The sequence below is a fragment of the Aptenodytes patagonicus genome, chromosome 4 (genome assembly GCF_965638725.1).
Source record: "Aptenodytes patagonicus chromosome 4, bAptPat1.pri.cur, whole genome shotgun sequence".
Taxonomy (NCBI): domain Eukaryota; kingdom Metazoa; phylum Chordata; class Aves; order Sphenisciformes; family Spheniscidae; genus Aptenodytes; species Aptenodytes patagonicus.
The window spans coordinates 40,394,032-40,406,278 of NC_134952.1; the positions used below are offsets into that span (position 1 = coordinate 40,394,032).

At 36.9% G+C, this 12,247-nt stretch overlaps 1 protein-coding gene across 1 annotated transcript in view; it reads left to right on the top strand.

Moving 5' to 3' along the window:
* The first annotated feature begins 4,746 nt into the window (after window positions 1-4,746).
* Window positions 4,747-12,247, top strand: part of AGA (aspartylglucosaminidase) — a 148,531-nt gene continuing 141,030 nt past the window's right edge. Inside the window, exon 1 of the mRNA XM_076337531.1 lies at window positions 4,747-5,022. Within this exon, the coding sequence (XP_076193646.1) occupies window positions 4,747-5,022 (276 nt within the window). The remainder of the gene's footprint in view (window positions 5,023-12,247) is intronic.

Below are 12,247 nucleotides of genomic sequence, written 5' to 3' on the forward strand. Positions count from 1 at the left end.
TGGAATCTCCAGGTTATGACTTGGATATTCTTCCAGATGTGGATTACGGCTGGCTTGCTCTTCAACAACAAGTGTGGAAGAGGAAGAATGACTTGAATATTTTGGTAGTTATAATACTCATAAGGAAGACGATACCTTTTAAGAGGGCTTTGACAGTAAAGATTCCTGTATTTGCAAAGTCTAATTCCTTTTTCCTTAAAGCAACCACAGATGACACTGAAACAACACTGGTTCCCAGAAATAAGTTTCTTCTTAAAGTATACATGTAAAAAAAAACAAAAGAAGATTGTGACATGGATTTTAAAAACTTTTCACAGAATATAAACATCTAAATAATATTTGTAGTTTTAAAATAAACATTATTCTCACAATGTTAGGAAAATAAGGTGGGCTTTTTTTTTTTTTCCTGTTGCATTTTCTAATCTGTTTATAAACTTTTGATTTTAAACTACTTTGTATCCAACCAGTACATTGGTATTACTTAGTATTTTCAGAAGCTGTGCAGTGCATTCCTCTGTCAAATATTTGTGGGCGTTTACAAAGGAGAGGTCAGAAATTATCATAAAGCTGATGGAGACAGTCAAGAGAACGAGCCATCTCATAACACTTTTTGAGAGAACAAACTCCTGAAAAGCACCGAGTCCCATCCCCATGGAGTTTCACCAGCTGGTGCACTGGCTCCACCAGCTCAGCTCCACCAGGGCAAATAACAACTAGGTGACTTTTCCAGCTTCTCAGGACATTTTAGAAAATATCATGGTAGAACTGGCCAAAGACTGATGATTTCATTGTTGCAAAGACTTTTTGAAACTCAGTTTTTGTGGCCTCATAGAATAACATCCAAACCATCAGAAAGGTCTCATGATTTGCTGAAAAATACCTTTACTGAGTGAAAAATCTCTCATTTTAAATATTGCAGTTCTTCCTCTCTCTTACTGCCGTTTACTGTCAGCCTGCCTTTCCCCTTTTTCATTCCCCACTTCTCACACGTGAATACTTTCTCTGACTGGCCCTATGTGACCAAAGAACTCTGCATCTCAGAAATCTTCCCACACTATTGCCACAATCAGTATGCTCATAAAATCCCTTTGCTCTGAAAAAAAGACATTGGTCTGGGTCATTTTGAAGTAGGATAGAATGGGATATAAGGCAATATTCCAAATAAACCCGCAATATGGAATTCAAACTTACAATGCCTAAATCAAAATGTCTGAGTAACAACTCCCTAGATCCCTTCAGAATAGAGAGTGCACTATAAAAATACACTTAGTGTATAAATAGGTACATTTTATCAGAAATATTTAAAGTATAAATTGAAACAATCTTAAGAAACCTAAAGAATAGAAGCTCTTCCTTCCTACTCAGTCTTCTTCAGAGACTATAACTTATTCTGTAAAGTTATCTATGGGTTTGATTATGTTGCCAAGTTTACCAAAGATCTTGCCATTAGCTAGGTCCTTAACCAGCCTTGAGTCTTAAATAAAAATATCTCTCCCCAGTGAAATATACAAGGCACAAATAGAGATAAACTTTAAGCCCAGTTTTCACTTTCATTTAGAGCAGTAGCTTTGCTTCACGGAGAGCTGCAAGCTACATCCCTCCATAGTTGATAGTACTTGGTCTTCTCACATCTCTTCTGGTGTGTCTGTAACACACAGGGACTTTTATTTTTCACCAAGAAAAAAAATCAAAGAACCGCTCATCTTACAGCAGCACAGTGAAACGCAGATCATGCACCGAAAATTTTCACAGGGCAGTGTAACATCAGAGCATAGCTACTGGCTTAGACATGACTTTGGTGTCTGGCTCATCACAATGGACTAAGATATTCCATGTTCTGAGCTGGAAGTGCCAATTGCCTGGATTAATTTTATTCTCCTAAAATTTTGCATATGACACTGGAGTCAAGTTGTACTGCCTCAGCCCATGTGCAAATAAACATCTTCTCAGACAAAAAGATTTTCATTAGTGTACATGCCTAGCTAAAAGCCCTCAGTCCTTTGTTAATTGGTTACTTATTCTCCTCACTCTGTTTGCTTAAATTGGATGGCAGTAGCCAAAAAATAAAGGTTTTAATATCTAGCCCTGAAAACATCTGATTTTGTACCCCCATTCTTGGCTGCGTCAGCTGACACAGAAAAAGTAATGGTGTTCCACATAGCTTCGGGATAAAAACCACACTTATTGACCAATACACCCTTCTTTTGTTTCTATGAATGTCTAGCTGAAAGTCATCTTTTTCAACAGCTGCATCCAAAGATGTTCTACATTGTTACAACGTCATTATTTTACAGTGAATCCTATCATTAAAAATGCCAGACATAGACTATGATGCCTCACACAATAAAATAAGGCAAGAGGAAAGCTTTTAGAACCTGTGAAAAAAATTAAGTGGTGGTACAAGAGGAAACACATTAAAGATTAAATATTAATTGGCGTTGCTTAGAAGATGCACAACATGAAATAAAAGGCTCTATAGCAGGGAATCTGGTACACATATTTTAAATTATTATTTTTTAAGAAAAATTATAATAACAATTACAATTACATTAATAACATAGCTCTGTTTTACAACTGTACTCTTAGCTTTTAAAGTGAGAGATATTTAGTTCTTTGTGGTTACATTCCTTCGAAGAATGCAATTTGTGAACCACTATTAGACTCTGGTTTTAGGTTAACAGTACAACAAAACTGCCAAGGGATCTTGGACCTATAAGCAAGAATCCTGTACACCTAAGACATCATTCTCAACATAGTGAAGTAGAATAAAATAAAAATGCCAAGGTAATTCGTAAAGATGTTCCTTTGAATATGTAGCCTGGCATGTTTTATCATGCTACCGAAGTGGGACTAGCTCATCATCAACTATAGAAACATCAAAAGACTGTGTGTTGCTGCTGGCAACATGACTAAAGCAGTATTTCGCAACTGCAGGCAGTCATTCTTGGGAACGAAAACAATAAGAGGAAAGAGCAAAAGAAATGATCACAATCTGATAAAGAAAATATTTCTATGCTAAGCAAAATAGCAGAAGGACATTTTCTGTGTTGTTAAGTACTTAGGCTGTTAAACTGTTAATATATTACCTGAAAGGATGACTGCTAAAAAGTAATAAATTAGCAAGACTCAGCCTAGGGTGTAGTTCTGACTATAAAGGAGTATTAGAGAATGTTGTGGGAAATAAATAAATCAGTCATCAAAAAGACATCAGTGGGAAGATCCAGTGGCTGAAACAAAAGCTAGAGAATAAAGGAGAAAGTGACAGGTCAGTAATAATATATCTGAAAAATAGAAAAATTAAAACTTCCTACTGTAATATCACAGAAGTTGAGTAGAGCTGAAGCCATTGAGGTGATCAGCAAAACTAAAGACAGAGAATCAGCAATATTTGGAAATGATCTTTGGATACTTTTCCACTTATTTGATAGAGATGACTGAGAATATGGCAACTAATTTTTTTAAAAGTACTAAAGTGAAAGTAGAGCTTCTGTAGTGCTTCAGGAAGCAAATAGGAAAGAAGTAATGTTCATTAGAACAAACACAGGAAAGGACACAATGGAAGCTAAAAGCTTAAAACCTGAAATTATTTGTGTATGATCTGAAATAAATTTCTGAGACTCATCAGTGAGTTTTTTGAATATAATAGTGTTTATTCAGTACTAGAAATTATGAGAAAAATGGTTAAGGGTTGTCAGAGAGTGGGAAATGGTGAAGAATTATTTTATAGTGACAAAGATGTATTGAAGAAAGTGAAAAACCTTTCATGGGTGTGTTGTGGTTTAACCCGGCAGGCAGCTAAACACCACAGCCGTTTGCTCACTCGCCCCTGCAGTGGGATGGGGGAGAGAATCGGAAAAAAAAGTAAAATTTGTGGGTTGAGATAAAAACAGTTTCATAGGACAGAAGAGGAAGGGAAAATAATAATAATAATAACAATAATAATAATAAAAGAATATACAAAACAAGTGATAGTAATGCACAGTGCAATTGCTCACCACCCACCGACCGATGCCCAGCCAGTCCCCGAGCAGTGGCCCCCCTGGCCAGCTTTCCCCAGTTTATGTACTGAGCATGATGTCACATGGTACGGAATGTCCCTTTGGCCAGTTTGGGTCAGCTGTCCTGGCTGTGCCCCCTCCCAGCTTCTTGTGCACCTCCAGCCTGTTCAGTCGGTAGAGCATGGGAAGCTGAAAAGTCCTTGACTAGTGTAAGCACTATCTAGCAACAACTAAAACATCGGTGTGTTATCAACTTTGTTCTCACCCTAAATCCAAAACAGAGCACTGTACCAGCTACTAGGAAGGAAATTAACTCTATCCCAGCCAAAACAAGGACGGTATGTTGGGTAAATTATATGAAGCTACATATTAGTGTATCATGAGTGAATTTTAAGAGTGCCTGAAATGATGAAGATTTATGAAATGTTTGTGGTATTTATATGTAGTAGCTAAGATAAAACTTTGCTTTGAGTATAATGGTAAAATGCCGGATAAAGGAAGATAAAAGCATAGAATTTCACAAGTAGATTCCTTGTCATTCTGGTTCTTTGTCGCCTCTCTTTTTCAGGTGTATACAGTGTTGAGGCATTCAAAGGAAAGCTACCTAATGACTGTTAATGGGAAGCTTATATCACACTTTTTGTGTAGACAGCCAGAAATTGTGATGCCACAATGAAATTTATATTAATTCAGTGGTCAAATTTTTATCCATTTTTGAAAGAGAAAGGAGTAACCTTCAGGTCGAACCATGCACATATCTTATGATACTCAAAGGGACTGTACCAATGTTACAGCAGTAGAAGCACAAAAAGGAGTAATCGAACATCGATCTGGGAACCAAAAGCTTTTAAGAGTTCTTGAGAAGCAAAAGGTTCATAGTGAGCGAGATAAAGACTCCAGAAAGAATACTTTAGCAGTTATAGAGCCTGTTGAAAGCAAAGCTGAACTAGCAAAATACATTTCAGTCAATAGATGTATGTTTGAACCCAGGTTCCCACTATCCCATCCAATGCTGGTATTTACGGTAAGATATACAGACAGCAGGCTAGGAACAGGTGTCGTATAAAGAAGTGGCCTGATAACTATCAAGGATATTGTGGAATAAAAGTATGTAATTGTAGAAAAGTATATGAGAGAGAAGATCTTGGATCTGGTTCCAAAACTAAATGAAGCATATAGTCCTACTGAGAACAAGTCATTAGACAGATAGCAAGAAGATATACATGGACATAAATTGATGGAAAAAGAACTACATGGGGTTTTGGAAAAAATCACAAAGAGCTTGTGGCTAATTATAAGTGGGCTGTCAAAGGAGGGCTGAGAAGAGAAACTGAGAGTTTTATGGCAGTGCAGAAAAAGGATATACCCCCAGAATGTGTTATAACAAAGATAGATGGTAGCAAAGTTGTCAGTCCAGAGTGCAGGATATATGGCCAAGCCCCAGGGACAATTAGTCTTATTGTAATTGGATTTACTGAATTGGCTGGAAGTGAGTATAAATTAGTGCCTGAAAAAACCAGCTATAGTGTGTCCTGGTTGCTCTGCAAGAAGTGTAGAGTATAAGAGAACCCAGACAAAACTGTAATGAATGATAATGTAAAATACTGGAGGATCTTTCAGATGTCGTTGTCCCTGAAGAACACACTAAAATGCACAGTAATGTGATTATGAAAGAGAAAGGAAATTGCTGTCCCAGCCACTCGATGAGAATGTAGAAAATGTCGTCAAAATACAAGAAAAGTTTGACACTATGGCTAGCTTAGCTGGACCTATAGAGCTTCTGGGGAATTGAAAGTTAACCAAAATCTAGTTATTTTTAATGCATTGAGAGCTAATTAAGCAATATTACAAGATGATGGAATAAATTTGCACTGAGTTCTTCAGGAAGCAAAATCAATGGACACTAAGAAAATACTAAAAAAAAAAAGTATAACTCTCTCAGGCCACATCAGACGTGTAGTTGATGTTAGCATCACAATAAGCAGTGTATTCTCTTTCCCAAAACTCCTCATTTACACAGAAATCCTAGTTTGGGAACAACCTTAAAAGGTTAAACATAGTTTTCCTAGAAAGTTTTAACGGATATTGACCAGGGCCTGTCATGGGAGAGAGATCAGTGTCTATCGACTCCACTGGTTGTAGCTGGAATGAAGTCAAAGTAACAGTTCTTATTAGGAATATCTTTGATGCTATTTTTAATTTGAACAACACTTGATGTCCTCTTTTCCACTGGCACATTACTGATTTTTCATGTATAATGTACAAAAGATCTGTCCCAGTTTTCATATAGAAAAATCTTAACTGTTGCACTTTGTTTAGGATTAAAAAAATATTTCTTTCTACAAACTGGTGTCTAACATCTGACTGCCACTTTTTGTCATGTCTGGAAACTATCAAACATTACTTCATATCCTGCAGATCCTAAGCAACTTCATTATTATTTCCATCTGACAGAGGTTTCTGTTAGCTGCCTGCCACACACTTCCTAATTCCTGGTCTTGCTGCTGGGAGCTATTGCCTTTTGTGATTGCTAAAGGTAAACAGAAGCGGGTATTAGGGCAGTTTTTCCACTTCTCAGATTACTTGGGAAATAAATCCAACTTCATTTTAATATTTATAATAATTTTAATATTAAAATACATATATATATGTGTCCTATAGAAGAAGTGGGAATTTGTTCCCCAGAATTTTCTCTGTGGATGTGATACTATCTACAACCATATGATATACTTCATATTGGTTAAATTATATGAATTTCTAGGAGGACTATATAAGTTTTGAAACTTTAGCAATGAGTAACATGAAGAAGTAAAAATATGTTCCCACATTAAAAAAAAAATTAAATTGGCTATAATCTTTAGAGTGTAATACACAAAAATATCACCCTGGATTTTACAAAATCCCAGAATTTAACAGAATCCACCACATAACACAGCTACTGACAATGAAACATGCTACACATCCTAAACTGTCATTTTATTAAAATAAAAGTCAAGAATTGGGACTTTTGGAAACACTCCAACAGTGAGATTCACAAGCGGGTTCCTATGACCCTAAACATAGAGAAGCTGGAGAGACAAACAGATGCTTAAATCCAATTGGACAGAAACGCCCAGAATAATCCTAAACCTGAGTTGTCAAAGAGGATTGCGACAATCCTAACAAATGAAGGTTTCTTGCCCAACCTAAGCATTCTTGCATTTTTGCAAAAAGCTAAGAAATACTCCCATCTCTTTTAGAGCATCTGATCAGTGAGAGAGTCAGGACCCAGTCTCTTCTTTTCCCTTCCAAAAGCTTGATTGTCCCTAAACACATCATCCCACAGTAGCTGAGGTACAGTCCTGTTGAGTCTTTTTTGTTGAAGCTATTCCTGTTTGTGTACGGTAGTCACTGGAGAAAGGACTTGAATTTAGGAGAACCAGTACAATACCTTCACTAACAACTAATTAGTTTGTATTGAAGCATTAGCTCATTTCTCTAGCTAATGAATTGTAACAGTTTTTTAAAGCCCAGCAAAAATTTATGCACTTTATACAATATAAAGCAACATCAATAAAAAAGTTGAAAGAGTCATATGGCAGGATACCCATTTGTCTGTTTCTAGGGTGTTCTTGAAGGTGGCATGCTGAAGCTGAAGCCTTTGCTTCAAAGCAGGGGTTTGAGTCTGGCTCTCCCATGGTCCAGAGAAGTCATCTAATTGTGGCCTTTGGAGAGAAGTGTATCGGTCCTCACCCAATTCTTTCTTTTCCCTCCCAGCGTTTTCCAGCTCTTTTTCTGTTTCTTAGTCATTGCCTTCTAAGGCATGAAATCACAAGTACACACAGAGCACACTCTGATCACACCTCCTGGCTCATGCAGTCCAAGATAGAAAAAATGAGAAAATGCCTTATTTTTACATCCCTCACAGACTAGGGATACAGCAAAAGCCAGGTAATTAAAGATTTAGGCAGCTCTATACATGTCCTGGCAGAAAATTCAGTGTTGAGGGACTTTAGGCATCACAAAGGAAATGCAGCAGCTGAAAGGTGATTTTTTGAATGCCAGTGATGCTTAATTTGGACTTAGTAGCCTAATTGCCTCTTTAAGAATCTAAGTCTCTGTAGCGAACCTGCCCAAAATATCATGTTGTTCACAATAAACTCAACAGCCCTGTGGTAAGTCCCATTTTACTTTCATAGGACTATCTTGAATGCCTTAATATATGGGGCTTTAATGGGTTTTCCCGCTGGTCTAAAAAGTTGGAGCTGGTATCACAGCAGTAATATTTCGGTATAGCAGATACCATAGTTGGCTCCATTGGCTTTTCCTAACACCTGATCTCTCATCTACCAGCCTTTAACAACATTATGTTTTATGCTATTATTATCACGTTGCGTATCATATTCAGCAGTGAGCTTATTATTTAATCAGGAAGTCAGCACTTTTCTAAGCACTAGTGGTACAATTTATTTCTCATGCAAAATCTTCAACTTGTAACTATACCTGTGCCATATAGAAGAGCTGTGCTCGCAAATTGAGATGAGGAGAGACAGGAGTAAGCTATGTGTTGTTAACAATACACACGTAATACTCAACTGCATCCTTAAAAAAAAAAAGAAAGCACATTTTCAGTTTCCTGCACAGAACATCGCCAAGGCTTAAATCCCTTATAAGAAACTAATTTTAGAAGCAGATGGTTGTATACAACTTTGATGACCCTTCAGTTTCTTTATTGCAAATAAAATACTTGCTAGGTTTAGTAAAACAAAAGTAGAGCACAGCTGTCTTATTTGTGTATATTTTTACTAAGCACACATAATCAGTCTATAAATGATGCAACAGAGTTAAAATAAAAAAAATTATTTATGCCATGTTTGTCATTCAAAGTCATTACTGAACATATGCACCTAAATGAGTAGGCACCAGGTACCTGTCCTCTAGGGGCAATTCATCAAAGCAAAATAAAAGTAAACTACAGTATACTTCTTTCTAATAAGAGGAGCGATCCTTCTGACATATAAAGAAGCCTAAAGCATGGTAGTATAATCAAAATTATAATTAACTGTCATAAGCCTCGAGCAAATGTAAAGCACTATCTGTTTTATGAAACTTTGATCAGAGTGTGATTAAATTATTTTTAGAGATATGCAGTATGTGTCAGATCTCAATTATCCAGAGCTATCTTACCTGCAGCGAATTCCGCTTGTTCATTTCATACAACAATTTTTGTATGGAGTGGCTCTATAAAGAGCATTTTTGGTAGGTTTCTTTTACAAAGATTCATTTTTCCCAAGCGGCAAGTGGTCTGAGGATCTCATCTTATCTTGTTTGTTGCTCCTGGAGATATATGAAAGACAAAACCACTATAACAAATGCTGTCTACTGGTTTTCTGAATTGGGAGAGATAAAAGCGCCTTTTTGAGAGGAAAACAAATGAGTTTTCAACCTGCAAGTCTTGATTGCCTGCCCTATCCTTATTACTGAAAGCAGTGAGCAACAGCCATATCTTGCATGGATAGAAGGACTGAAAAGGAAGCTGTGGGGGAGAAAGGACAAGAGCTACCAAGTTGCATTAGCTAATATCCACCTTGCGCAATGATGTAACACTGACCTGGTACCGTGTCTGTCATCACTGTTTAGACCTGGAACAGTCAAAGTGTACACAATGAATAAATTCTTCACACACTACCTCAGACTCTTTTCACCACCTGCCTCCTTCTTCATCACTCAATGTTTTCCAGGGCCATACAGCCACCTTTCTGACAGCAGTAACTTCCCTCAGCCTCCTTTCCCTGCTTCTGCTATGTGAGCATGATAGTTTCGTTCTAGTGCTCCATGCAAATTCATGAGATTTTGCTGAGTGGGTCCCTGCTAAAATTACTTCAAATAAAAAAAAGAGAAGAAAACTCGTAGGAGAAGTTTCAGAGGACCTTCTTGTATTACCAAGGCTTATCCTGAAGGGACTTGTATTTTTTTTAATTTCAATTTTTTTTTAATGCTTTTAAGTGAAAATATTAATTTTTATTAAAATATCATTAACTTTTTAGCTTTAGAAAGTAACATCTTTTTCAAGTATGAATTAGGAATGGACTGAATGATGTCAGCTCAGAAGTTAGGCTTATACAGAACAGACATACAGAAAAGACTGCTATTCCTATAACCTCACACCCAGCAGAAAAGAAAGTTTGCTACTTCAGATGAAGAGTATTTATTACGTAACCTTCTACCATAGGTAAATATTTCTGCCCTGTTCTATCTGGTAATCAGATTGTAGTGAGGAAAAAAGTAATGAGAGAGATGATCTTTACTCATGGGGAGAAGCAGAGTCTGAGAGTTTCTGAGGGAAGATGACATCATATATGAGACCTTATTGGTAGTAGTCACAGTACATCAAAGTGAATTACATATCAACCTATCCCAAAAGGATAACTGACCCTTCCTCTTTGAAAAAAATCCTGTTGCCTGCTCAGATACACTAAACATTTAGTTTTTTGAAAGACAGCTCACAAGGGGAAGCCCAGCTGCCGGGGTGCCCACAATTTTTTGATGTTTTGTTGTATTCACAGCACAAAAGCAAAGTTTCCTGTTTTGCTCAAAAACTACTTCTCCAGGTCTTTTAGTAAAGTTTAAAGTAAAGTTTACTTTATCTTTTCAACATATGATGGACACTTTTTTACATGTTTTAGTTTTTACATGGTTAGTTTTTCTATCAATCAGTTCCACTGCTATATGCCATTCTAAATATAAGAAATAGCTGCTGAGGAAAGAAAAAAAAATGATAAAGACCATTTGCAACCATCTATATTACCTTCCTGTTTCTCTTGCATCTTCCCCAAATCCCAACTCCCTGTCTACTTATTTTTCCCGGTGGATTCTCTGCACCTAAACTTGTCGGCATTTAAGAGTTTAGTTGATTTAATTTTACTGCCATAGCTTTGCCACTAAAACTGTCCTCCTACTGATATAGTTATATTTGCAAAGAAGTGCTTTTGCTGGTATCTCTTATTTCAATGACCAATATATGCTAAAGTGTCAAGAGCTTGTATATCTACAACTCTACTAAGGCTTTGTTAGTCTGACTGCATCATAAAGTAGCTGGGAAATAACCAAAGTAGCTAAGACAGCAAAAACTACTAGGGTAGACCCAACATGTCTTCTTTTCTCTTTATCTAGTTATTGGTAACTAATCTTAATCTCCTTCTCCATTATCTTTTCTGGGTTTTCATCTTTTATGAGCAGGTGCATCCATTGCCAGCTGGGAAAACAACGTAGGAGACCTCGTTGCATATTTTTCATAACATCAATTAAGTTCTCCGTACTTCCAATGCTACTTATTTTTGGGAGGCTGGAGACCGCAAGACTGGATTCATGTTGGAAAAGGAGAAAGGGTAGCTGAGCAGCGTCACAAAGCCATCCACAGCATGAGGCCAAGGATGTTGCCAATATCAAATCTGGTCATTAAGCAGATGCCAGAAGCCAGAGCCTACCTACATCATCCCCCACTTAGCTGTGCATCCAGCCTTTGATAATTTTCTTTCTGTTCTTATTGGCTTATCAACAGTAGGTCTTAGAGGTTTTGATGCCACATTTCCTTTCAAAGGCAGTTTCTTTGCTTTCGAGGTACAGGAATCATTAATTAAGCATAGTGCCCTCTTAGACACCTTTGTCATTAATTATGAATGTGAACAGTCAAATATTCTGTCCTCATAATAATGACAAGATTAGATTAATATCAACTCTAAACTTTAGGATGCCCTCCAAAGTTCAGAAACAAAAAAGCAAGTAAGAAACAAGAAGTTTTAATAAAAAGGAGAATCCTCTCTGTGAGTTGGCCTAAGGTGGACGACGACAGGATTGTCACAGCTGCATCTGTCTCAAAATTTGCTCTCGCACCAAGTGAGCTGCACTAGTTCACATGGGAGGAGCAGTGAGCCAAAGCTCTGCCTCCCATCTTCCCCTTTCCAGCCATTGCCCATCTAAATGTAAGAATACCATCTGAATAATTATTAATATAGGATGACAATATTTATTAAATGAATATCTATTTTGTGACTTCCTGGCTTTATTTTTTCTACCTGTGTTTTCTTTTGCCTACAAACAAAGGATCTGGTCACAGATCTACAGAACTACGTCCAAGAATATGTAACCTTGTTCTTTTAATGTAATGTAAAATGTGGCTTATTCATATCGATAGACTTTCTATGGAAAACTCTGGACTTTGATGAAAAATTAAGCAGTTTTCCAAAATTATTTACAAATAAAATAAATTA